This window comes from Callithrix jacchus, chromosome 9 (assembly GCF_049354715.1).
Source record: "Callithrix jacchus isolate 240 chromosome 9, calJac240_pri, whole genome shotgun sequence".
NCBI lineage: Eukaryota > Metazoa > Chordata > Mammalia > Primates > Cebidae > Callithrix > Callithrix jacchus.
In genome coordinates, this window is record NC_133510.1 from 53,994,069 (window position 1) to 54,021,995 (window position 27,927).

Below are 27,927 nucleotides of genomic sequence, written 5' to 3' on the forward strand. Positions count from 1 at the left end.
GCCATGGGACTACACGTAAACTCACTCACTCACTCACTTGCTCAGGATTAGGAAGAGAAACTGAAAGTACAGTTACTTAATTAAAGGGATTTTATATGCCAAAAGGCTGATTTGAAATAGACATTTTAGTACTGTAAGCCAGGGGATTTGGTCCTGCTATTAGGCAAGGCCCAGGTCTGCAAATGGGGCTTCTGAATATCTAAACCTTGGCCGCTGCTGTGGACATGTTCAGAAGGTGTCCTGGACACTGGAGAGGATGACTCGCTCAAATTCCTGACCCCCAGAAACCCCTCACAGGGAGAAGACAAGAGTGTAGGGACATCTCCTCTATGCTCAGGTCCTCGAGATGAGGCCGGGGCCCTGGGCCTGTGGCGAGAAATGAGAAGAAGTTCCTGATGCAGCCACGATTATGTACAGGGAGTCCACGAGACGAGAATGAGAGGGTTCAAGAAGGTGGGGACATCTCCCTCAGAATCCTGACCCTGAGAAACCCCTCACAGGGAGAAGACAAGAGTGTAGAGACATCTCCTCTATGCTCAGGTCCTTGAGATGAGGCCAGGGCCCCAGGCCCACAGTGAGAAACGAGAAGGAGTCCCTGACATGGCTGCAGTTACGAGCAGGGAGTCCATGAGGCAGGCAGCAGGAGAGGCTGTGGATAACAGAAGTCTTACCTTGTGATGGCAGTTCCCTGGTCTGGCTTCAGATGATGGAGTCAGTTTCCCCCAGGAGGGGTCTTACTCCTCATGGGTTTCGACACCACTTGTAAGGGTTATTGTCTTGTGAGGTTTATTGCCGAGTTTAAAACTGAGGCCTGCAGGAGAACAATTAGACACCAATTTATTCAGCTCCCAGGCGAGGTTCTGTGGTCAGGGAAAGAGACCAGAGAAGTCACGCCTGACTTCTCTCAGGCATGGGGTTTTATACGGAGTGAAGGCATTTGATTGGCTGTGGAGAAACAGGACATGGACGGGGCAAGCTGCTATTGGTAGGTAGGCGGGATTTCCAGTGAGCAGGCTAGGTGCCAAGTGCAGAGCTTAGGGTTGAGTGCAGAGAGGGGTTTTCCAAGGTGGGCTAGGTGCCGAGTGCAGAGCTTAGTGCTAAGTGCAGAGGGGATTTCCAAGGCGGAGCTAGATAATGGGCATATTCTGGTGAAGTAATTTTCAGGTGGAGAGAGGGATGGGCATGTCTTAGCTCCCGGCAAGACAACTGGCCTTACATTGGGTATATGTAGAGGAGTATTAACAGGTCAAAGGTGCAGAAGGCTGACACTAATATACATATCTTATTAATGATATAAAGTATATATGAAAATAGAATTGAAATGACTCAGAGAGTCAGAAAAAAATCTAATTTTCCTCATCCATTCTCTGCTAAAATCTGTAATGCTCCTCCATAAACCAAGTTACTGTGTTTGCATGATATTATTCATGTTCTCATTGTTCCCAGCTATTTCCTTAGAACAGTTTTAAAACCCTACCTTGTTTTAAACTTTAACAGCACTCAAAGAAAAGGATAATAATTATATCATGCATTGGTTCAATAAAGGAGTCTGCTTACAACCTGCTAGAGGAACTAGGCCTTGAGCTCCACTATCCCAAGTCCTGACGCCACTCTAAAAGCTAATATTTGGGAAAATCTGCAACGTATTTATTGCACGCCAGTTAGGAAGCTGTGTTCCAGAATAGTGCTGCTACTTATCTCTTCCTCTGATAAAATTCCTACTTCACTGACATGTTACTAGGGTTCTGTTAATCAGATACTGGTAGTGATACAGAAGAGCCCAATGGTGATTGTCAAACAAAATGAGAATCCTAAATAAAACAAGCATCAAGAAACCATTGTCCTTTTTTGTCCTGTAAGGAGAGAGGCCTGGTAAGGAGAAGAGCCTGAATTTCAAGAATACTACTAATGTTTGATATATTATTGGGGCATAGGAAAATCTTTGTGAAAGATATCTTCTGTCAGTCAATGAGGAAATTGAGTGACTCTCAATTTCAGATGAAAGTATCAGGTTATTAAGATCTTCTAAGTTACTACAAGCCAAAGAGCCAGTGCCTCTTCTAAAGAGACAGTTGCTAGAGTCATAGGCCCTGGCACTAGTAACATTAGGGCTCTAACTTTCCTCTTACTTTTTTGTTCACTTTTATTGAATGATTCACTTTTCTCACTAATTTTAAAAGCCACCTTTATCATATACTAAGTTCTTATAGAGTATCTTCATAATTCAAGTATTTATGTATATAACTTCATGTGGAGGTTATATGGTTAATTATTTGTATAATTATTACATAAAATATTCTCTTACAAAAGTGCTCTTTAAAAAGTCAGTGCCTCCTTGAATATTCTTCTCTGCTTCATAGTACCATCTATTTCAGCCCATTATGTTAATGTCTGTATCAGTGTCTTGCAGATTGTCATTAAAAACACAATATAAGTTCCATGAAACTCCACTACAAAGAGAACTAGCAACTTCTCAAAATATGGAGGATTTCACAAAGTCAATAAAAATGACAGAAAACTGCTCAAATCACAAGCATTAACAGAAATGTGTCAGGGTCTGTCCAGTTAGCAAACAATAACAAGGAAACCAGGCATAATAGCTAAGGCCTGTAATCCCAGCACTTTGAGAGTCTACAGACTCTCAAGTGGATAATTGGGTGGATAATTTGAGCCTAGGAGTCTGAGACAAGCCTGGGAAAAATGGAGAGACCTTATCTCTAAAAAAAATACAAAAAATTAGCCATGCATGATAGTGCACATTTGTGGTTCCAGCTTCTTGGGAGGCTGAGGTGAGAGAATTGCTTGAGCCCAGGAGACAGAGGTTGCAGTGAGTGAGGATCGTGCCACTGCATTCCAGCCTGGTTGACACAGTAAGACCCTGTCTCAAAAACAAACAACAACAAAAATGACAACAAAAAGCAGAAAGGAATTATATGATAAGCAAGAGACCCTTTCTAAAATGAAGCCTAGGATATTTTGCTAAATGATTCTTCGAAATCAAACATAAGTGAAAATTATCACTTCATGCTTTCAAATAATTTGTCAAAATGCCAACTGGCTTTTTGTTGTTGTTGTTGTTGTTGTTCTTGCAATAACTGAAGCATATTCCACCAAAATTATTAGGAAATTGAAGGATCTAGAATAGTCAACACAGCTTTGACAAAGAGAAAGGAAGTTAAAGGACTCACACTTCTTGATTTCACTTGCTAGAAAGCTACAGTAATCAAGACAGTGTTATTAGCATAAGGATAGACATATAAATCAATAAAATATAATTGAGATTCCAGAAATAAACCTTCACATTTATAGTCAATAGATTTTTCTTTTTTTTTTTTTTTTTTTTTTTTTGAGATGGAGTTTGCTTTTTGTTGCCCAGGCTGGAGTGCAGTGGCACAATCTCGGCTCACTGCAAGATTTGCTTCCCAGGTTTGAGTGATTCTCCTGCCTCAGCCTCCCAAGTAGCTGAGATTACAAGCACCTGCCACCAGGAGCGTCTATTTTTGTATTTTTAGTGAAGAAGAGGTTTCATCACGTTGGCCAGGCTGGTCTCAAACTCCTGACCTCAGGTGATCTACCCGCCTCAGACTCCCAAAGTGCTGGGATTATAGGCATGAGACACCATGCCCAGCTTACACTCAGTAGATTTTTGACAACAGAGACAAGACAATTCAGTTGGGTAAGGAAAAGCCATTTCAACAGATATTTCAATGCTGGGATATCTCATGGGATGTCCCAAATGGATATCCACATATAGAAAAATGAAGGTGGACTACTACCTCACACAATATTAGAAAATTAACTCAAAATGGATCAAAGTCCTAAATGTAAAAGGAAAAGCAGTAAGACTCTTAGAAGAAAACAGGCGTAGATCATTATAACCTTGGATTAAGCAATGGTTTCTTAAACACTCAAACCACAAGCAACAACAAAAAATAAATTGGACTTCATCAAAATTTGAAACATTTTTGCTGTAAAAGACACCATCAAGAGAGTAGAGCCACAAATAGGAGAAAATATTTGCACATCAAAATCTGATAAGGGACTTGTAATTTTAAAGAACTCTTTCAACTCAGTAATGAAGACTGTATCCCAATTAAAAATTGGCAAATGATATGAATAGGCATTTCTCCAAGAAGATATATAAATGAAAATATGCACATAAAAGATGCTCAACATCACTAGCCAGCAGGGAAAAATCAAATCAAAGCAACACTAAGATATCATTTTATACCCGCTAGGATGGCTTTAAAAAGATAATAACAGTATTGAAGAGGATGAGAAGAAACTGGAACTTTCATACTCTACTGGTGAGAATGTAAAATGGTACAGCTGCTTTGGAAAACAGCCTGACAATTCCTTAAAGGTTAATCATAGAGTCACCATATGACTTGTGGATTGCCACAACCTTCAATTCCACTCCTACTTATACCCAAGATAAATGAAAACCTATGTCTATTTAAGAACTAATATATGAATGGTCATACCACCATTCTTCATAATAATCAAAAAGAGGCAATAACCCAAGTGTTCAACTGATAAACACATGAGTAAAATATGGTACATACACATTATTTAGCTATAACAAGAAATAAAGTACTGATACATGCTACAAATGGATGAATCCTCACAACATTACATAAATGAAAGAAGTTGGCCATAAGGGACCACACATTTCATGATCCCATTTATATAAAATGTTCAGAATAGGAAAATATGAAGACAGAAAGATTAGTTGTTGCCTAGTAATGTGGTTAAGAGGATTGAGAGTGATGGTTAAGAGGTGTAAGTTTCTTCTTGGGTTGATGAAAATATTCTAAATGAATTGTGGTGATAGTTACACAACTCTGTGAATACAGTAAAAACTAATACGTTAGATACTTTAAATAGATTAATTATATGGTCTATGACATGGCAATAAAGTTGAGATAAATACACCTAATATATCTCATAAAGACAAATTTTTAAAATTATATTTATGAGTTGATTAAACCTAGCAGAGGCCGGGCATGGTGGCTCACACCTGTAATCCAAGCACTTTGGAGGCCAAGGTGGGCAGATCACCTGAGGTTGGGAGTTCAAGACCAGCCTGACCAACATGGTGATACCCCATTTTAAAAATAAAAAAAAAAATTTTTAATTTAAAAATATTCAAAAAAATAAAAATATTAACCCAGCTGAACATAAAATTAGTGCTCAAAAATAGATGTGAAAAAGTTTATCAGTAGGTACTACAGAAAGACAGATGGAAAATATAAAAGGGGACTAAAAAAATGGAGTGACAAAGGAGTAAGGAGGTCTAATAACTCCCCTTATTAACTCTAGAGCAGCTCATAGAAGCAGTGCATCCCCAAAACCATCTCTCTGTATTTTACTATCACCCTGTAATCAACCTTTGTGCCCATATGCATACTGAGGTGTTTTTTTTTAACTATCATCCAGTCTTGTGATCAAAAACCAAATGCTACAAGAATCTTTTCCATAAATCTATATCAAAATTTCAAGCTAATGTCCATAACTCTTTTTTTTTTTTTTTTTTTTTTAAGATAGTCTTACTCTGTCACCCAGGTTGTAGTGCAGTTGCACAATCATAGCTTACTGCAACCTCTATCTTCTGGGCTCAAGTGATCCTCCTGCCTCAGCCTCCTGAGTAGCTGAGACTAGGCACACATCACCATGCCCAGCTAATTTTTTATTTTTATTTTTTTAAGTAGAGACAAGGTCTCACTATGTTTCCCAAGCTGGTCTTGAACTCCTGAGCTCAATCAAGTGAATCCTCCTGTCTCGGATTACAGGCATGAGTCACTGTGCCCAGCCAGTTCACAACTTTAGGAGGAAGACTGATTTCACATTCAGAAAAAGACTAATTTTACATACAGAAATTAGTCTTCCTCGTAAGGAAGGGAAAACAATCATTCCCAACATATTTCACCACTTGTACTCTCCCTCTATAATTTGATTAATTCTGGAATTACTCTTCTCCAAGTATGTCTCAATATTCATCTTGCTTATTACTTGCTGGTGGCCTGAGAATTGTAATCTTTCAAGGTAATTAGAATGAGAAGAAATGGCAATGAGAGAGACTTGAGGAAACCATCTTAAAAGTAATTTCCAAATTGCCATCAGGATAGTTATCTAGTTTTTCTAGTTTGTTTAAGAGGTATGCTGGTAAATGTTTCTCCCCGCAGTGATTTTTGAGGATACAATAGAGGCATACTTTGTTCACAGATGATGCATTTTCTTTTTTTTTTTTTTTTTTTTTTTTCAGATAGAAGGTTGTGGCAATCCTGAGTCAAGCAAGTCTATTGGTGCCATTTTTCTAACAGCATGTGTTCACTTCAGGTCTCTGTGTCACATTTTGGTAATTCTTACAGTATTTCAAACTTTTTCATTATTATTATATCTGTTATGGTAATGTGTGAACAGTGATCTGCTGTTACTATTGTAATTGTTTTGGGATGCCACAAACTGCACCCAAATAAATGGCAAACTTAATTGATTAATGTTGTGTGTGTTTTGGCTGCTCCACTGACCAGCTGTTTTCCCATCTTTCTCCCTATCCGTGGGTCTCCCTATTCCCAAGACACAATAATATTAAAATTAGGCCAGTTAGGCTGGGCACAGTGGCTCATGCCTGTAATCGCAGCACCTTAGGGGACTGAGGCAGGTGGATCACTTGAGGTCAGGAGTTCAAAACCAGCCTAGCCAACATGGTGAAATAAAAATACAAAAATTAGCTGGGTGTGGTGGCACATGCCTGTAATCCCAGCTACTCAGGAGGCTGAGGCAGGGGAACTGCTTAAACCTGGGAAGTGGAGGTTGCAGTAGTGAGCCAAGATCACACCACTGCACTCCAGCCTGGGCAAAAGAGTGAGACACCATCTCAAAAAAAAAAGCCAGTTGATAAGCCTCTAAATGTTCAAGTGAAAGGAAGAGTCGCACATCTCTCACTTTAAATCAAAAGCTAGAAAGGATTAAACTTAGTGAGGAAGGCACTTAAAAAGCCAAGACAGGCCAAAAGCTAGGCCTCTTGCACCAAACAGATAGCCAAACTGTGAATGAACAGGAAAAGGTCTTGAAGGAAATTAAAAATTCTTCTCCAAGAAATACATGAATGATAAGAAAGTTGGTATGGCCTTGTTGCCAATATGAAGACAATTTGAGTAATATGGATAGAGGTTCAAACCTGTCACAACATTTCCTTAAACCAAAGCGTAATTCACAGCAAGTCCAAGAAAAAACAAAGTTCAGGCTTGTCACAGTGGCTCACACCTGTAATCCCAGCACTTTGGGAGGCTGAGTTGGGCAGATCACCTGAAGGCAGGAGTTTGATACCAGCCTGGCCAACGTGGCAAAACCCTGTCTTTACTAAAAATACAAAAATAATTAATTGGGCATGGTGGCAGGAGCCTGTAATCCTAGCTACTCTGGAGGCTGATGCAGGAGAATCCCTTGAACCTGGGAGGCAAATGCTGCAGTGAGCCAAGATCATACCATTGCACTTCAGCCTGGGTGACAGAGCAAGACTCTGTCTCAAAACAAACAGCAAAGTTCAGGACCCTGATAGCTTTATTGCTGAATTCTACCAAATATTTGAAGAAGTAATACTAATCCTTCTCACACTCTTCCAAAAAACTTAAGAGAAACAAAACCTCTGAACTCATTTTACGAGGCCAGCATTACCCAGATACCAAAGCCAGACAAGGACACTACTAGAAAATAAAACTACAAGCCAGTATCCCTGATGAACACAGATGAAGAAATCCTCAACAAAACACTAGCAAATTGAATTCAACAGCACATTAAAAGGATCATTCACCATGACCAAGAGGGAATTATCTCAGGGATGCAAGGATAATTCAACACATAAAAATCTATAAATGTGATACACTACATTTATTTGGATGCTCCACTGACCGGCTGTTTTTCCATCTTTCTCCCTCTCCTTGGGTCTCCCTATTCCTGAGACACAATAATATTAAAGATCTGGGCCCAGGGAAATAATGTTATAGGCAGACATCAGCAAGTGTGAAGGGTCTATAGGTAGGAAGTACACAGGAGATATAGCAGACCAGTGTGGCTGGAGAAAGTTAAGTGAAGGAGGCATAATAGGAGAATATCAGTAAAGGCAGAAAGCAACATCAGAAAAGACAGAATCAAGTAAAATTAGGTATGTAGAAGATAGGCAAGCAGTTCAGTTCAGCTGGAGCACAGGTAGATGGATGAGGACTGGGATTTGGCTGGAAAGGTACAGGTTGGTTTAGACCTGTTCTCAGACCTGTACTCATGGTAGCTACCATCTACATGTGGCTATTGGCTACATGTGGGTAGTGCAAATGAAGGACTAAAGTTTTAATTTGATTGATTCAACTTAATTAAATTTGAATTTAAATTTTAAAACTTTTAAGTATTTGGGAAGAACTTGGGTATGTGAATCTATTGTTTCAACTGTAGATTCTATGAAATCTCAATATAGATTAAGTATTTCCAATTAAAATGTCAAATCTAGATTAAGATGGGCTGTAAATAAGGTGTCCACTGTATAGGTTTTAGCACTTAAGTCACATATCCCAGGGTCACCTTAGCTATAAAGTTTTTTAAGATTGTGAAGTATGTAAAATAGCATTTTTTACGACAAGTTCAGATAATCTGAATATATAAGGTTAAACATACTAAAATTAATTTTTTACTCATATTTTTAATGTGGCCATTAGAAAACCATTAATTACACAACTAACCTATTTCTCTGAAACAGCACCTGTCCAGATAAAGTCTGGCCTTGAAATCCAACTTGAATTTGGCTACTATTTAGTAGGAAATAGTCACTGAAATTTCAAAATTCCATATTAGTAGCTTTTTAAAATATATGTAAAGAGAAGTACTGCACATTTGGAACTATAAAAATAAGACTGCCCTTTAAAAGTTGTATTTTAAAATCACTTCAACAAAATGAAGTCACCAAAAAAAAGAAAAAAGAAAAGGAAAAAGCCTTTCAGGCCAAATGACTTAACTACAGTTATGCAGGCTGACATGAAGCCTCAAACAAGTTTCTCATTTTGAGTTTAAGACAAATCATTTAAGAACAGTCCAAAAGTTGACAAAAGTAAACTTTAGCATGTATTCCTTCTTTTGACGGCGCAGGTTTCCAGACCTATACAATCTCATGTTTCTACAAACCAGGAAAATTTTTAATAAATATTGAAGAGTCACAGACAATGCCAGAACATTTTTTAAGTTAATTCTGTTATGTAGAGAGGAGAGATTCTTAAAGACAGTCCTCTCTTGCTCTTTCTCCAACAATATTCTTCAATAGACAAAGAGAAGTCAGAAGGATTATTTTGCTTTATTTCACCAATTCTAGGAAATCTTTTCTAGCACCATAACTGCCTTCCTGCTCCCCTCCTTTAGTACAGTCAGCCTTCTGTTTCCACAAGCTTTAAATCTATGGCTTAAACAGTGGATAGAAAATATTCCAAAAAAAATTAAAATAATAAAAATACAGTATAACAACTATGTAGATAGCAATAATGTGGTATTAGGTATTCGAAATTTAGAGATGATTTAAAGTACATGGGAGGATATGAGTAGACTGTATGCAAATACTATGCCATTTTATATGTATGGGATTTGAGCATCTGTGGACTTTAGAATCAACAGGGGTCCTGGAACCAATCCCTGCATATACCATGGAACAATTGTAATCTACAATTTGGGGAATTTCATCACCAGCCAACCAGCTACCCAAGCCAGAAATGTGATGGTCATATTAGATTACACTTAAACTTCACATCATTCAAAGACCTTCTCAAATTCTACCTTCTAAATTTGGTTTCAATTTTCCTTCTGTAAGGTTTGAATGAGGCAACTGAGGCCAGTTATTGACGTAAAGAAATTTAATCAGCTCCTGAGCGAGGTTCTATGGTCCAGAGAAAGGGGGCCAGAGAAGTCATGCTGACTTCCTGGAGTGGGGTGTTTTTATGGCTATGAGGAACGAGCAACAGCTGGGTGCTCTTCCAGGGAAGCAGGATTGAGATGGGGCGGGCCACCATTGGTTGGCGGGTTGTTGGGCGGGTTTTCCTGTGCAAGAGCCGGCCAGGGTTGCATTAGCCAGAGCCTTCCAGGGGAGCCATGCGGCAGAGCTAGGTGCCGAGTGCAGAGCCTGGTGCCAGGTGCAGAGTCAGGTGCTGAGTGCAGAGGTGGGTGTGTCCAGCCTCCCAGTGAGGCAACTGGCCTTACATTCTGACCCTTTTGATGATATAGGACACCACTTCTTTCTGGCTGCTTCCTGCTGAATAGGGGCAGAGTGAGGAAGAAGGGTCAGTTGGCTGGTGCCTGGGTTGGGAGTCGGACATAGGGGTGAAGTAGCATCTGGTCTACAGTTACCCTGGAAATTTCTCTCATGCGGGCCTGTAAAAACCTGAGGAAAAAAGGGGCTAGTATTAACAGAAGATAAACTACGACGATGGGAGTGATAATAGGGGTTAGCCAGGTTAGCATGGGGTATTGCCACTAGTTTGATGCACTCTGCTTCTTGTGGAGGTCCTCTCAGAAGCAATAGAGAGTGTTGACATTTTCTTCTACAAGGCCTGTTTCATTAATGTAATAGCAGCACTGCTCCTGAAGAAACAGTCAGGTACCTCCCTTTTCTGCTGTCAGGTCAAGGGCCCGTTGGTTCTGGAAAGTTACCTGGGCCAGTGATGTGATTTGTCGCTGGAGGGAGGCCAGGGAGGTGGTCGATGCTTCAATAGCCATGCGAAGCTTGTCCTTTAGTTGAGTGGCTGAGGTGACACTGTAGCCTAGGGCGCCACTACCCAGCCCAACCGCCACCAGAGAGGATGCTAGAGAGAGACCAATGACCACTGGGAGGAAGACTGCTTGTCTGTCTTGGCGATTGGGGAGAGTGAAAGGAGGGATAAAAGTTTGGCCTGTCCATATACCTCTAACTGCAGGACGAAGGTGACAGGCACACAAGGGAAAGGGAAGGAGGCATTAATAACTTTAGTTAAGGTTCTATTACACCAGAAATATCCTCCTGGTGGCAAAAAGAGGGAGGATTTTACCTTTACTGTGGTGTTACAGCTGGGACTGGAGCTGCTGACTGTCTCATAGCAGCGAGAGAAATTTTGAGGGTGTACTTGGAACAAGGGGATATTCATTAAGATGGTGCCAGGTCCCATAGGTGATTGTGACAGATTGAACCAAGACCTGAGGGGAACTGCAGATAAGGGGTGGTTGCTGAGAGAGGCACACAAAAAGCAGTTGGTGATATTCATGGCTTTAGTTAAATTTAACATGCTGGCTCCCTGCTGTACTAGAGTCAACCAAGAGAAAGGTTGAGAGGTGTTTCTGCCTGGTTGGAGAGGCACCACTGGGTGGGAGTCCTCTGGTCCTGGAACAACAAGGAGGGAGTGGTCTGGTGGCAGAGGAGGGAGAGGAAGGGAAGGTAGGAAGCCAATGGAGAGGGGGGTTTACAGGGAGGTTGTGAGAAACCAGGAAAGGCTGGCCATACAACAATTCAAAGGGGCTAAAGCCCATTGGCCCCTGTGGGGTGGCCCAGACCCAGGTCAGGGCAAGAGGTAGGAGTGTGGGCCAAGAGAGTTTTACCTCAATAGCAAGTTTGGCCAAATGGTCTTTGAGGATGCCGTGGCCCATTCAACTTTACCCAATGACTGAGGATAGTAAGGGATATGCAGTTTCCAGAAGATGTTGAGGTTCTTGGCGACCAGCTGGACTACTTGGGCCGTAAATGCTGGACGGTGGTCCAACTGGATGGTGGCAGGTAGGCCAAAGTGAGGGATGATTTCTTGAGTAAGGAGGGAGGCCACCATGTCTGCTGTCTCCCAGGAGGTGGGGAAGGCTTCAATCCAACCTGAAAAGGTATCTACAAAAGTTAGGAGGTAGCGGAGCTTTTTGAGTGGGCATATGAGTGAAGTCAATTTGCCAGTCTTGGACTGGTAGGTTGCCCCACATTTGGTGAGTAGAAAACTGTGGCTTTAAGCCTCCCTGAGATGAGACCTTAGAGCAGGTAACTCATGCCTCGTGTACCTGCTCAATTGTTTGTTGCAGACCTGGGAGAAACAGAGGGGCTGTAAAAAGCGATGTAACACCTTAGGCCCTGTATGTAAAGATTGGCGAATTTCAGCAATAATTATAGGGGCCTGTTCCTGGGGAAGGGCAATTCTGTTATTTAGGAAGATCCAGCCCTGATTAAATTCTGTTCCCTGCTTTAGTATAAGGGCCTGTTTTTCTGATGGTGAGTATACAGGCTGTGTGGCCGTGGTAAGGAAGAGAACAGGGGTAGGGGTCAACTTGGCATTAGATCTTGCTGCTGTGTCTGCCCATGCATTGCCCTGGGAGACAGCATCATGCTGGGCTCAGTGTCCTCAGAAGTGTATGACTACAACTTCCCTGGGCAATGATGAGGTCTGTAAAAGGTTGGAGATCTGTATAGCATTGATTATGGGGGACCCTTTTGTGGTAAGGAATCCCCACTCTCTCCAGAGTACAGAGGGGCAATGGGCAATAAGAAAAGCATATTTTGAGTTAGTATAGATATTTGCTCACTTTTCCTGTGCTAGTGTGAGAGCTTGGGTTAGGGCAATGAGCTCTGCCTTTTGTGATGTGGTTCCATCAGGGAGGCAACATGCCTCGAGGGTGTCTGGCCAGTGAGTTGGAATGTGGCCCCCACAGCCTGGAGAATATCTCATCCTAAAAGGGGAACTGGGCATGAGGGTATAATTTAAAAAAGAGTGGGAAAATGGGTGTCCCTTGAGGACACAGGCTAAAGGATGGATTTGATTAGGACAGGAAAGCTTTCCATCAATTCCCATGACTGAAACCTGGGAAGGTAGGCTAGGTCCTGAGTAGGAAGGCAATACAGAATAGGTAGCCCCATGTCCACTAAGAAAGAAATGGACTTACCCACTACCTGCAGCATTACCCTGGGCTTGGCAAGGGTGATGGGGGTCTTCGAGTCCAGGCTGCATATGTTGTCCAGAAGGCCAAAGAGTTCAAGTGATGGGATTGTTTCCTGCGGACCAGCCTGCCCTCCACATAGAGATGTGGGGGGTGGGCCTGTAGTCTGGGATGGGCAATCACTGTGCCAATATCCAAGCTGCTTGCAGTCCAGCAGGGCTTGGTAGGTGGTTGGGAACATGGACACTGACGTGCCCAGTGTCCCTCCTGACCACACAAGAAACAGGGCCCAGGCAGAATGCCTCTGGAGTTCTTGGTGGGTTTTGATGGACCCCCTCCACCAGGCACCTGGTGGTCTGCTGGCCTCAGGGCTGCCACAAGAGCTTGGGTTTGGAGGCTTACCTTTTGCTGTAGACGGGCCTGGCGGGTGGCCTCAGCCTTTTCCTCTTGGCCAATATAAACTTTAAATGCCATGTTTACCAGGTCTCGTATGGAGTTTGGGGGCCTTCCTCAGGCTTTTTAAGTTTTTTTCTAATGTCAGCCACTGACTGGGAGATGAAATGGATGGCTAGAACTGTAGCCCCCGGGAAAGAGGCCAGGTGCAGCCAGATATGAAGGATCCTAGCATTAGTTAATCAGTCGAGGGAGGTGGGGTTTTCAGTAGGATCTTAAGTTATTTCCCTTAATTTATTATAATTAACTACCTTTTGGGCTGCGCTTTGCATGCTCACTAGGAGGCACTGTAGCATTTGGTCTCTGCAGTGGTGGCCATCTTGACCAGTTTGATAGTTTCAATTAGGGTCAGCCTCAGGCACCACCGCTGCACCTACTGGCATCTGATTATCTGTGAGATGTACCTGATCAGGGTGCGCCCTGGCCGCCGTAAGAATGCGATCATGCTCATCTGAAGTGAGGATGGAGGACAGAATTACATAGGTATCATGCCAGGTGAGGTCGTAAGCCTGGGTGAGGTAGCGGAATTTTTGGTGTAAGCAGTAGGATTGGTGGAAAATGACCCGAGGCATTCCTCAATGGTTGATAGATCAGAGAGGGAGAAGCGAACATGTACTCGGACAACGCCTTCCACTCAAGGGGGCAAAGGAGGGAGATTTCATCATTAGGAGCACAGCATGACTGAGTGTGAGCTCTGACAGGTGAGGCTAGGTTGGAACCAGGAAGAGGAGGAGCTGAAGAAGGCAGGGCTGAGGTTCCGCATATGGCAGAGGATTTGTGGGTAGGATTTAATTGGCATGTGGTTGAGGGGCAGTATAGAAGGAGAAGATGGAGGATGACCATTTTAGGAGAAGGATATGAGTGTAAGGTTCGAATGAGGCAACTGAGGCCAGTTATTGAAATAAAGAAATTTAATTGGCTCCTGGGTGAGGTACTATGGTCCGGGGAAAGGGGGCCAGAGAAGTCACACTGACTTCCTGAGGCATAGGGTTTTTATAGCGAGCAAGGAGGAGCAGGGTGCTCTGATTGGTTATGGGGGAGCGAGACATAGATAGGGCAAGCTGCTATTGGTAGGTAGATTGTTGGGCGGGATTCCCACTACGCAAGATTCAACTAGGGTTACATTAACTGGATCCTTCCAAGAGAGCATGTGCTCCTGAGATAGGTTCTGGGTGCAGAGATGTGATGTAGGTCTAGGGTGCAGAGATGGGTGGGTGTGTCCAAGCTCCTAGCGAGGCAACCAACCTTACAATGAGAAGACAGAAACAGAAACGGGAAGGGCAATGGGAAATGACTGCCATCTTAAGAGAGAGAGAGAGAGAGTGAGAAGATAGGAGCAGAAACAGGAAAGGGCCGCCATCTTAAAAGAGAGAGAAAACATAGGAGCAGAAACAGGAGCTGAGAATATAGCCAAATCTGGATTTGCTGCTCAGAATTCACTCACTGCTACATAGTAGTCAGGAACGGGAACCGGTGTCTGGGTTCTCATTCCGAGTATGAGGGTAATGGAGAAAGACCAGAGTGGAAGGATGTCTTCTTGGCGCTTTGGCTTTCGGAACGGACAGGGGAAGCTCCTGGATGTCTCCATGGAACTTCTAACCTGGAGTGAGGAGGGACCCTCCTGGCACGGAGGTGACTACGGACAGGAGTGCTCCTGGGAGTAGGCAGGGGTGAGGTTCTAGCAGCATGTTTAGGCAGCACCAAATATTTTACCCAGTGTCTTACCATGTGGCGACCAATGATGCCGCAGAGTTTGACAGACTCCTGGTTGGTTCAGCTTCTGGGTGAGAAGCTAGCCCTTCCCAAAAAGGGAAAGGAAAAGGGGCTAGGCTCCTCCCGGGTTTTTGGCACCAAATGGAAGGTTTGAATAGGCAACCGAGGTTCCAATGAGGAAACTGAGGCCAGTTATTGACATAAAGAAATTTATTCAGCTCCTGGGCGAGGTTCTATGGTCTGGGGAAAGGGGGCCAGAGAAGTCATGCTGACTTCCTGGGGTGGGGGATTTTTATGGCTATGAGGAATGAGCAACAGCTGGGTGCTCTGATTGGCTCCAGAAGAGTGGGATTGAGATGGGGCAGGCCACCATTGGTTGGCGGGTTGTTGGGCAGGTTTTCCGGTGTGAGAGCCAGCCAGGGTTGCATTAGCCGGAGCCTTCCAGGGAAGTCATGTGGCAGAGCTAGGTGCCAAGTGCAGAGTCTGGTGCCAGGTGCAGAGTCAGGTGCTGCGTGCAGAGGTGGGTGTGTTTGGCCTCCCGGCAAGGCAACTGGCCTTACACCTTCTACTTCACCCCATCTGCAATCTGCATCTAAGGGCCACACAGGTTAAGTATGGCAGAAATGGGACTAACCATTTGGACTCTAGGTCATCTAACCCATGGTCAGGGTTCTGAATTCCAAATCGTACCTCCCTCAGACAGTTCTCAAAATATCTCAAAAATGTAGATCCTTCCTCACTTGCTAGAAACATCCACCTAAATGTTTTATAGGCATGTCAAACTCAACATAGCCAAAACCCCAATTTATCAATTTTTCCTATCCCATCTGTTCCTTACCATGTATTCCCCAAATGTTGGAATTTTAGATTTCCCATGCTAAAGAATTAAGTATCAGTTTCTCTCTCAATAATGAATCAAGTCTTTTCCATTTTATCTTCTTCTTCAAATCTTTTTTCATGCCAACAATCCTCATAATTCATTTCTCACCTAAACTCCCTTTAATAGCAGACATCCAATCTTCATGTGACCTACAAAGACTTCCATGATGTGACCATTATCTATCTTTCTTATCTACTATGTCCTTAAATTTAGTAATTCAGCCATATGAAACTGCTTATGGTTTATTTTTTGTTTCGAGATAGTCTTGCTCACCAAGGAGTACAGCAGTGCGATCTTGGCTGACTGCAACCTCCGTCTCCTGTATTCAAGCGATTCTCATGCCTCAGCTTCCTGAGTAGCTGGGACTACAGGTGCGTGCCACCATGCCCAGCTAATTTTTTGTATTTTTAGTAGAGACGGGATTTTGTCATGTTGGCCAGGATGGTCTTGAACTCCTAGCCTTAAGTGATCCACCCACCTCAGCCTCCCAAAGTGCTAAGATTACAGGCATGAGCCACCGTGCCCAGTCGATTTTTTATTTTATTTAGATATGGGGGTCTCGTCACTCAAGCTGGAGTGCAGTGGCATAATCATAGCTTACTGAAGCCTTGAACTTGTGGGCTCAAGCAATCCTCCCACCTCACCAGTAGATGGGGATTAGAGGTGTGTGCCACCACACCCAGCTAACTTTGTTTTCTCATTTAGCAATGAGTCTAAATGTTGGCCAAGGCTGGTCTTAAACTTGCCTCAAGCAATCTTCCCATCTCAGCCTCTCAACTAGTTGGGATTACATGTGTGAGCTACCACACCCAGTTCTACTTTTAGTTTATGCATAAACTGGGTTGTTTCTCATCAATCTTCATTCATGTGCTCTCTACACCTGTATTTTCTTCTTTCCAGTTTCAGGAGCATGTTCAATTCTCCAATGTCTTAAAAAAAAAAGTAAATCTGAGTTACACCGGCTCTAATGGTTTTAAAATTTAAGAATCAATAAAATGTTTCTATCCTGTTGCCCCTAGTAGAGGTTCTCAGGCATAGAAAACCACCACAAGAATGCATTTCTAGCCACAAAGCTTAACCAATGGGGCTTATAGGTCAAGAGCATTCTGGACATTCAGTTTATTTAAAGCACAACTTCTGGTTCCTAATCATCTCAATTCTTAAGTATCTGTTCTTCAGCATCCTTCCCAAGAGTGATTGCCAAAATTCTGCTTGACTTAGCACGCTGAGTCATCTGGAAAAAGTGACTTGCCGAGGCAAGTCTAGGAAAAAAAAGGCAAAAAAGCCATGTAGGGGACTTACAATAATGTGATGTCAACAGAAGCAGGTAAACCTTATTTAAGGAAATGTTCTGGGCACGTGACACATCAAACCACTGTTCACTTGGAAATCATAACTTGTCATTCAAACTGTGACTACAAGGAAAATATAACAAAATCCAGCATCAGCCTTCAATATTCATAAGATATTCATGAACTTACATACCAATGAGTATAGATTTTGTAATGACAAAGATCACACACATTCATGTTCATGAGCTCATCACAGTAACAGAGCTCTCCTGAGGGCTCAAGGGAAAGAGGACTTTTATCATTCTATCTATACTAATTAAGAGGTATTCAATAAGCAGTGAACTGAATTAAAATAGGACTTAGCTGTTGCCTCACCTGCCCTGAGGTCTTCTCTCTATATTAAGATGCATAAGGTGCCTTTCTTTACTCCCAGAATTCCTTTGCCTGTTTCACTCTCACTGTATTTTCCACTTTATCTTTTAATTTATCTGCTCGGTATTCTTCCTCTAGACTGTGACAATCCTGAGGATTGGGTCATATGTTTTTCATCTTTGTATCCCTAACATACTTGGCATTTGTTAGTAATCAATAAGTGTACCACATGACTGACTAGTCTTTTTACTTGATTAACAAATCAAAAGGTCTAAACCAATGCTATTTAAAGTAACTACCTATGAACTGTTCGTTGTTATAATGCAGTAGAACTCAAGCCAGAATGTTAAAAGGAATGCTTCCTTTTTTTTTCTGAGAAAGTCTTGCTGTGAAAAAGTATCTAGCAGAACTAATGCTTTGTGATGCAGCTGATTGACATTCTTGCCCCATTTTGATTCAAGTACTTGAAAGTTGGATGAAGACATTTTCATAAGGAAAAACAAAATGATGAGGAGATGGATGGTTAAAATTAACTTCAGGGTCTTCATTCAGTTTTATAAGCACAAATATTCAGACTGTCAAACAGATTTAAATAAAGACACCTATTTTCACTGGTAAAAAAATACAGATACAGTACACTTAAAAAGTTTTTAAAAAGCCAAGACACATTAAAAAAAAAACCTAATAAATTTTTAATTAGAATTTTTTCCTTTTTTTTATAACAGGACAAGTAACAGATTACATCAAACTTCAGAACTTCTCAAATACCTAGTTATTATACACATTCCCATCTGTCTTGCAGGGAGGGATCTTGGTCGGCTTAACAGTTTCAGGTAAAATAAGCTGCATAATAGTATATATTACAATAATAAATGTACAATGTTTACATGAAATATGTTTTAGAAGAAAAAAGATGCTGCTGCATCAAAGGCGACCTTTTAAAATGCCACAACTATTTTTTACATTCACTCTTGCAACAGGTTACAAGATGGGGGTCACTAAGCTCAGATAAATCGCTATGATGCACATAAAATACAGGAAGATTGGTTACTTTATATATTATATATATTTATATTTTCACACGTTAGCATCTGAGACATAAACTGAGAATTTAAAATTTATTCTCTTCAGATAACAAATCATTTTTTATTCTTCATAAACAAGGTGCCCACAAAAGCACATAAGTAAGGCACAATAGGGCTTTCTGTTACAGAATAGTGTGCATCATGTTTACTTAACCAGAAAACGTGCATTATCTGTGCAAGTTCATGCTGCAAACCCAATGCATACAATAAAACAAAAAGGAAACTGAGCTTTAAACAAAACCAAAATTGATACAATTCCAGCTGTTTCACGTATTCATTTGGACTGACAATGATATATCGACAGGTAGCCAATTGTAGATTACAAGTAAAGTTTGCTCAGCAACTATTTTTACCTGAAATTATAAACAGTAATAAAGTAACTTTACTGAAACAAATTAAATACTGAGGCACAAAGCAACGGTCAATCGTGCATTTACTATATTGCAAACTTCATGACCCAACATTGCAAGTATAATTTGTCAAATACACATTTTGCTGCAACAATGTGCCCTGCTTTAAACTTGCCATATAACAGAGGCACTAACATATCATTAAATTATAAATAGATTGGGAAAATGATTTAATCCCAATGGTACTATGTCACAGCCCTAGTATTTATAATAAATACAGCTTTTCGCAAAATATTTTTCCAATATCTGCCAATTTCTTCTTTATTGCTCACATAAATTTGAATCTATTACAACTGGTATCAGAACTTTCACACAAAATCATACTCAAGACATTTTTATATAAAACCTATAAAAGATATTTTAAACTTGTATCTAATACTTCCAGGTGTTTGGCTGTTTGATTTATGCAAAAGTACAGCCATATGTGTATATCTGTGTGTGTGTGTGTATATATATATATACACACATACATTTATATACACACATATACACATACATATATATACACACACATTAGATTATGAATAAAATAGAAAGCTTATTTTACTGCTTTAATGCAGACATCCTCACAAAACAAGACTGCTTTCACCACCACCAGCATTTATACATATATACAAAGCCAGTTTAAGTACATATACATCCACTTACACATATTTGTAACCACTAAGCCCAAATTAATTTTCCCATATTCCAGCTGTAGCAAATGAATCGCTTATAAGCAACAGAAACTTAAGGTTAAATTGGGAAATCAACAGTTTTACCACATTAGCCTGTAGGAACTATGCAGGTGACTGTATACAAAAATTCACAACATTAGTTCACAAGAAATTATGGGACTACAAGAAGCCTTTTCATCATGCTTTTGTGTGGTTATCCAAACACTTCTTGGTGCAAAAATACAACCAACACATCTGAAAATGCTTAATAAAGTCAAAGCTCCTCATGCAAAACTTTAAATGTATTGGTTTAACTGAGCTCCAAAAACTGAATGAGACAATTATCCTACCTACTCAGCATTGATGCCTTACTGCTAAATCCCTTTGGAACCTTAAGACTTCTGGAACGTTCAAACAGATGTATTCATCAGTAAAAATATTACATACAAAAAGCATTTAAAAAGGAAGACAAAAAGCCAAACAGGAATTTTCCTATTGTAAATAACAGTCTTAGAAATGGAAGAAAATCTTTTCAGGAACTTCCTTGAGAATTGGTTAGGCCAGTCCGAAGACGAAGATGAGACATAGAGTTCATATGTTTATTTGATGGCTTCAATGGAGTGTTGGAAGTAAGAGCCTGGGGAAAGCGATGGTGGTATCTATCTAGTCGTAAATATTTTACTGTAACCAACTTCCCTGTTGTAAGATAAAAATAGTATTTTAGATCTATAAAACCATGTTTAATATTTGCAGAAAATTAACTGTGGTAAAAGACACATGAGCACAAAACAAAGTCATCTAAAATTGTTACTAAAAAAAATGTTAACCTAAATTCTTTTATTTAAAATCTGGTATAGTCTAAACTATAATTATATTTTCAAAATGTTCATAATACTCAAATTTCTTACCATCAAACCAAGAGCCATGCAATGCTTTAAAAGCCTTTCCAGCATATTCTGGGGACAGACATTTAACATATACACAACCCTGTGATATCAAAAAAAAGAAAGAAAATAGTCTTAGTTTAATAGTAACAAATCCAAAACAGGAAATTCAATACTAAAAGTTACTTTACCTCACGTGAATTTTTGTCTACTGCAATGTGAACAATGCCATCATTATCACTGCATTTTTCTAAAATTGCTTCTTGAATTGCCAAATGCCACTGATCCCCTATTTCCCTAAAAGTTAAGGAAAACAAAATAAACAACCATATTCCTACTCAGCAAAAATTCTTCATTTGTCTCTTACAACATATATATACTACTAGAATTGGGGTAGTTTAAAAACTACATATAATTTTAATTGGTATTAAGTAAATGCTTGTTGATTAACAGTAGATGGATTAAAAAACTACTAGTATTCAGAAATCTCAGCCCTTCTCTCACTTTCCAGTGAAAGTGCAGAGAGCTGAGGAATGAAAGACTAGCCCACCACAACAGAACAAATGGATTGGGTCATTCCTATGTTCAAAATAACTGTGTACTTAACAGTTATTTCTGTTTTCTTTCTAGTGTCAATAAGCACTTAATGAATTGTGAACTTATTCAAGTTGTAAAAGTGAAACATTATTATTTTCTTTCTTAGACAGGGTCTCACTTTGTCACTCAGGTGGTGTGATCTCAGCTCACTGCAACGTCTGCCTCCCAGCCTCAAGCCATCATCCCACTTCAGCCTCCCGAGTAGCTAGGACTACAGGCGCACACTATCAATCCCAGCTAATTTCTTTTCTATTTTTTGTAGAGACAGGGTTTTGCCACGTTGCCCAGGCTGCTCTCAAACTCCTGAGCTCAAGCGATCCATCCACCTTGGCCTCTCAAAGCCTCCCAAAGTGCTGGGATTATAGGTGTGAGCCACTGTTCCTAGCTGAATGTTATTTTCTTTAATTTGAACATTTAATTTAAAATTCCTAAAGAAAATTCTTAGTAAATACTATATTTGAGCTTGTCTTTTCCAAAATAATGATACAGAACTAACATTTTGTAGAGTCACCTTACTATAATGACAGTTTTAAGGTTTTTCTGCTGTAGTAATGAACATACTTGTCTTATTTGTGAGACAAAGAAGGTAGGACAGAGGGGAACATGACTTCACCTTATATCACAAATTTTCATCTTAGGTAATAAAATAGTGGATTTTCAAAGTCCTGAGATATGAGGTAAGATTCCCAACAGAGGTATCATCACACTGCTGTTTCTATCTCTGCAAAACAGAGGTGTTTGTGTGTCTCTCTCTCTCTCTGTGTGTGTGTATGTATGTGTGCATGTGCATGCATACTACTTCCTCATATTTCCAACTTTGCTGTCACTTGTTTAGAATTTCATCAATGAGTTATTAGATGAGACTTTGGGGGTATTTTATACATATTGTAATTGCCACTGTTGGGATTTTTAAAACCAACAGAATTTGATTTGTAATATCACTGGATAGGTAAGTAGTGACCTCAGGAAGCTAATTCTAAGAATCATTGCAGCTTACACATGAAATACTATGAATTCTAAGGCAGTCACTTTTGACCGTGGTATTCTCTGGAAGCGTATTGTTCCAGTTGTTGGAATTATAAAGTCTGAAAAGTTCCTCAAATATTACATTGACAAGCAGTGATAGGACTTTATAGAGAAGAAGGTGTACACATCTTTGTAGGAAACTTTTTACAATTTGAGATTTGAAATTTGAAATTAGTAAGAAGCAGTGATTTTTTAAAAAATCTATATTGTCTATCAAGGCAAAAATGTATATAATATTACTTATACATTTAATAAAGGGCACTCTTTGTCACTGTGAGTCATTAATTTGCCTCAGACATTTATCTATTTACCTGCTATGAGGATTCATAATGAATACAAAGATTTATAAAAGCCTTAAAAATCTTTATACATTAGTGTCCTTTGGCCAAATCTTTACTTAGAATTTAATAAAAGAGAAAAACATAGTGTTTCTGTAGTAGAGATTCGGAAGAAAGACATTTTCAATTACAGACACACCATTATAAAAATATCATGCATTTTCCAGCCAAATCTTCAGAATAAGAGTTACAAGTACCCCTGATCATAATACTTACATAACAGGATCAAACATATTCCGAATCTTTAGACACGGTGTCAAACTATTTGGTGGTGAATTTCTTCTATCTAAATGAAATGCTACAAAATAACAAACTAGTTTTACTATTTGTCATTGTTCCATTTTGTTGAATGGCATTCAATCATTCAGTTCATTTGAAAAATATTGACTGCATGCTTTTACTATGAGCCAGACCCCTGGTCAGATGTTAAGGTGAATGAGATAGACAGTCATTGCTACCAAAGAGTTTATAGTTTAATGGGAGAGACAGATGGTAGAGTATCATGCAAGAAAGTACAACTGTGATTAAGTCCTAAGAAAGATAAGTACAGAAAGCTGTAAAAGTTAACCTCAAATGAGAGTATTAGATAAAACTTCTCTGAGAAAGTGAAATTTATGTGGGAATTGAATAAAAATTAGCAGGGTAAAGAGAGATGTGTAAAGAAAATTTCAAGCAGAGGTGATTGATTGTACACAGCTCCTGGGGCAAGAAGGAACTTGGTGTATTCTAGTAATAGCAAATGTGGCTGGAGTCAATAGAATAGAAAGATAAACCTACAGAAGATGTTAGATTATTTAGGATGATGTAGGTCACATTAAAGTATTTGGGCATTATCATAAGAGTAACAGAAAGCCACTCAAGTGTTTTAAGGAGTAGAGTAGTACGAAATCTGTCTTTTAAAACTACAATTTAAAAAAATACATTGTTATGTGGAGACTCAATTAGGTAAAAGCAAAAGTGAGTGGAAGGCAACCAGTTAGGTTATTATATTATAGTTGTCTAAGAAGGAGAGGATAAATGAAGGGGGTAAGACAGGCCAACAGTGCAGGTGAAAAGCAGATAGAATCAGGGTATATTATGGAGTAGATAATTTGTTACATAAGGTAAACAAGTGCCATGGTGGTTTGTTGCACCTAACAACCCAAACCCATCATCTAGGTATTAAACCCCGCATGCATCAGTTATTTACCCTGACAAAGCATCACTTATATGCCATGTTTAAAGAAGCCTCTTTTTCAAAGTAAATATTAATTGATGAATAAAAAGCGAGTGACTGGATTTTTCTATTGCAAGTCCAAAACAACTTACTTACCTTTTCCACAAATACTATGTTTAGCAAATATTGATAAACATACTTTTATAGGAAAAAGTCATAATTTTCTGATGCATTGCTTTCTGCTTTTCCGTGCAGTAAAGGTTTGGGAACATACGGTAGCCAATCTTCAAAACCCCCTACATACTTACTCCTTACTTATGTATACATGTTTTTGAAACTATGTAGGCATTAAGAAAAATACGGAAAGATATCCACAAAAGTTACTTGGCAGGAGGGATATATAAATAGGTCTATTTATTAATTAAAGGTAAGAAAGAGGAGGCAAGCAAAAATTGGAAAAAAGAGCAGTTAAAAAGTTATGATTTCACTTATATACATATATGTTATATATATTATGTTGTATATTAATATAAATTATGTGTCTTATTTACATAAAGAAATTAGATGAAAAGAATGCAGTTAATATATATAATACTAAGTTGCTTTAAGTGAAAAAGCAAGATTCAAAGAATATTCAGCTTTATTAAAGATAAGCCAATTATGTTTGCATTAGCAAAGAAAAAAGTATGGAAGGATACATAAGAAGCTAACACTGATTCCTTCTGTGAATTGGAACCAGAAAGAGAGCTTTTGCCTTTGTACATCTTTGAATTGTACTGTTTCACTTAACACATTTTTGTCATTTTGAAAAATTAGAAGAAAATTACTTTTTTGTTGTTTAAAAATACGTACCTTGACCCTGCCATACTTTAGAAGGTATAACTAATATTTTGTCACAGGATGCAGAAGGCTGGATCCATCGCCAAACCAGAAAATCTGCACCACCTATTCTTCGTGTTTCCGTGCGAACTCTAGACTCATTAGCGGCAAGGAAATCAACAGCTCTATTCCAGACTTTCTTCATTTTTTTCCTATCATGTGAACAAAACGGCAAATTTGCTGTCATCTTGGCTTGTCATCTTTCGGGAATATTAGTATTTGAAGTAATGATTAACTCTAGCTGTTATTACCACTACTCATGGAGTTGGTTCAAAGAAGATTTAGATGCCTATACCTCATCTCAGATTTACTGAATTTCAATTTCCAGAGCTAGAACACAAACATCTGTATTTTTTCACCAAAAGCTCCACTGGTGATTATGTGTTGCTAGAGTCAAGATGCTGCTTTAGAATATGGAATTAGCTTTTATTTTCAAAAGCTATATTTTAGTTTTTTAAAAGCTTCATTAATAATAAAATTAGTACTTCAAAACATTAGTAAAACACAAGCCACTGGCTATCATCTATCTATTTCTTTATCAAGATGAGATTAAAGGAAATAAGATGGAGACGAATAACAAAGAATCAAGAATGCATAGGAATGAGAAGGACTTAAAAATCCAGTTGTCATTCAAAATCAGGAAAATAATAGAAGAGAATTTAGAAAGAGTATGAAGTACACACACACCAAAAAAAAAAAACTGTGCACTAAGCAAGTCTAGATGAGAAGAGCCACAACTCTCAATATAATTTTCAATATTGCAGAAAACACCTATATTCTGATTTACTTGAACTCACAATACTTTGAACACACCTGTCATGAGGCTGTATTAAAGAATCGCGTACATGTGGAATAGGCATGTAAGGTTGTAAATCTTTGTTTTCCTGGCATGCTTCATTATGACTTCGTAAAACATCTAAAAATAAATAAAATTTACAAATGAATCAATCACTTGACATAATGTTGTAGTTTAATCACATAATGACTCTTCTAAAAATAGTTGAGATTCTTACAAATACCATACCTATAATCTTTACCACCATATCATACATCTGCCTCGTTTCCTCCTCCTCTTTTGTCCAACGATATTTCATGTAACGCAGAACGACACAAACCATCACTACACCTGCAATGGGCATATATTTTGTGTTTTAAAAACTGTGGTCAATCATTCAATAATATTGCAGTGAGTATTTTAACTGCCACAATGGAATTAACCTTCAAGACAGATGGCTGAATTAGCCATATAATTAAAACTACATTAAAAAATTTAATACTGAACATTTTCCAAAGTTTCACTTCTTTCTAGAAAAAAGCATTTCTTCCATTACATTGACAAGTGAACATTTATATTCTCAATACTATTTTTAAAAAATAAAAACTATGTTTCACAAGTTTTTTCCTTTGCAGCATAAAACGACTAGAAAAGTGAATCTCATAAGGCTAAACATACTACATCTTACTTTAAGTAAAATGAATTTTTGTTTGTTTTGTTTTGGAGACAGGGTCTTGCTCTGTCATCCAGACTGGAGGACAGTGGTGTAATCATGACTAACTGCAGGCTCCAACTCCTAAGCTCAAGAAACCCTCCTACCTCAGCCTCTCAAATAGCTGGGACTATAGGCACGTGCCACCATGCCCATCTAATTTTTAGAAATTTTGTAGAGGTGGAGTCTCCCTATATTACCCAGGCTGGTCTTAAACTTCTGAGCGCAAGCAATCCTCCTGCTTCGGCCTCCCAAAGTGCTAGGATTACAGGTGTGAACCACTGCGCCTGGCCAAAATGAATCATTTTTAAAGAAGAAAGGAAAAACTATCACCTAAATCCCTATTATCAATTTAAAAAATGATAAAAATTTTAATTTAGGTAAACGATATTTTAAAGACTAAACATAATTTTAATAAACTTAATTTGTAACATTTTATTATTTAAAAATAAGCTAAATTTTTGTATTTTTCAGTTCTACTTTCTAAGGTAGATTTCTATGTATACAGTGACCATACTTATTTTTTCTGACAGTCTTGTAACAAAGTTTTAGAGTTTTATTCCTACCGCTCCTTATATTACTGTTTTCTAAGCCCTTAGAATGATACTAACATTACTTTAAAAAAAACCCAACTTTATTATATTTAGTGAAGACATCCAGCTGTGATTTACGCAGCAACCACCACAAAAATGATTTCTCAACTCTGGCATTTAGTGAAATACACACAAAAATTCAGACTGCAGTTTATATCCTTTCTTTACAACTTACCTAAGCATAATAACAACAATCTGTGGGTTACAGTAACAAAAGCACGTCGAAAACGACACCAAAAAGACATCAGTGGTCTTGTGGACTGTAAAAACTGCACATCAGTTATATTTGTCAATTCTTCCTCAGGCCCAAAACCAACACACCTATTTTAAAATAATTAAGGTAGAATTTAAAGTCAAAATCACTTTTCACAGTACAAAATGGTCAAAATAGAAATCAGATCCTTTACCTTATTCCAACATCTTTTCCATTTTCTAAGATCCACTGCAATGAAGTGTTAAATATGCCTTCATATTCAGGACCTAAATCCTAACAAGAAAAACAGAGAAAAAAATAACTATTCTTAATAATCCACATTCATTTGACTCTCTATAAGGTATTCTTTATAACATACTCTATATGGAATTTTTCTTTTAACTATATAACATAATAAAAATATTATTCATTACAGAAAAATTTTAAAAGAATGAGAAAAAAGAAAAAAAGTCACCATTTTCCCACTACAATATAATCAGTGTTAATATTTTGCTTTCTTTGTTTTTTTTTTTATTTTACATATTTGGGAGCTGAGCCTCTCTAACACTCAGGCTGGAGTGCAGTGGTGCAATCTTGGCTCACTGCAGCATCCGCCTCCTAGGTTCAAGCCATTCTCCTGCCTCATCCTCCTGAGTATCTGGGATTATAGGCATCATTACCATGCCTGGCTAATTTTGTTTTTTGGTTTTTTTTGTATTTTTAGAGAGATGAGGTTTCAGGAAGCTCCTAACCTCAAGCAATCTGCCAAAGTGCCAGGCTACTGCACCTGGCTTGTAAGTTCTTTTTTTAATCATTATTTTATCAGTGCCATCATAACAATAACAGTGAATTTTCCACTTTTTAAAATGCAATACTACTTACAGATGAAAAATAAATGGCAAACTCTTCCAGATTAGGATGTTTCACAGACATATTATCAACACATAAATGCAGTAAACCTATCAACTAAAGAAAAACCGACTGGGTTACCAATCATAAGA

The 27,927-nt window shown here is 39.0% G+C and overlaps 1 protein-coding gene across 3 annotated transcripts in view; it reads right to left on the reverse strand.

Moving 5' to 3' along the window:
• Nucleotides 1-18,290: 18,290 nt before the first annotated feature.
• LEMD3 (LEM domain containing 3) overlaps nucleotides 18,291-27,927 on the reverse strand; it is an 82,758-nt gene continuing 73,121 nt past the window's right edge. For all 3 annotated transcript variants that reach the window (XM_035256192.3, XM_002752708.6, XM_054238317.2), the window contains 9 exons: nucleotides 27,141-27,220; nucleotides 26,909-27,054; nucleotides 25,678-25,779; nucleotides 25,467-25,569; nucleotides 24,627-24,805; nucleotides 22,835-22,916; nucleotides 20,849-20,954; nucleotides 20,682-20,760; nucleotides 18,291-20,469 (listed from right to left, as the gene is read on the reverse strand). In XM_035256192.3, coding sequence (XP_035112083.1) covers nucleotides 20,306-20,469; nucleotides 20,682-20,760; nucleotides 20,849-20,954; nucleotides 22,835-22,916; nucleotides 24,627-24,805; nucleotides 25,467-25,569; nucleotides 25,678-25,779; nucleotides 26,909-27,054; nucleotides 27,141-27,220 — 1,041 coding nt within the window. In that variant the 3' untranslated portion in view covers nucleotides 18,291-20,305. The remainder of the gene's footprint in view (nucleotides 20,470-20,681; nucleotides 20,761-20,848; nucleotides 20,955-22,834; nucleotides 22,917-24,626; nucleotides 24,806-25,466; nucleotides 25,570-25,677; nucleotides 25,780-26,908; nucleotides 27,055-27,140; nucleotides 27,221-27,927) is intronic.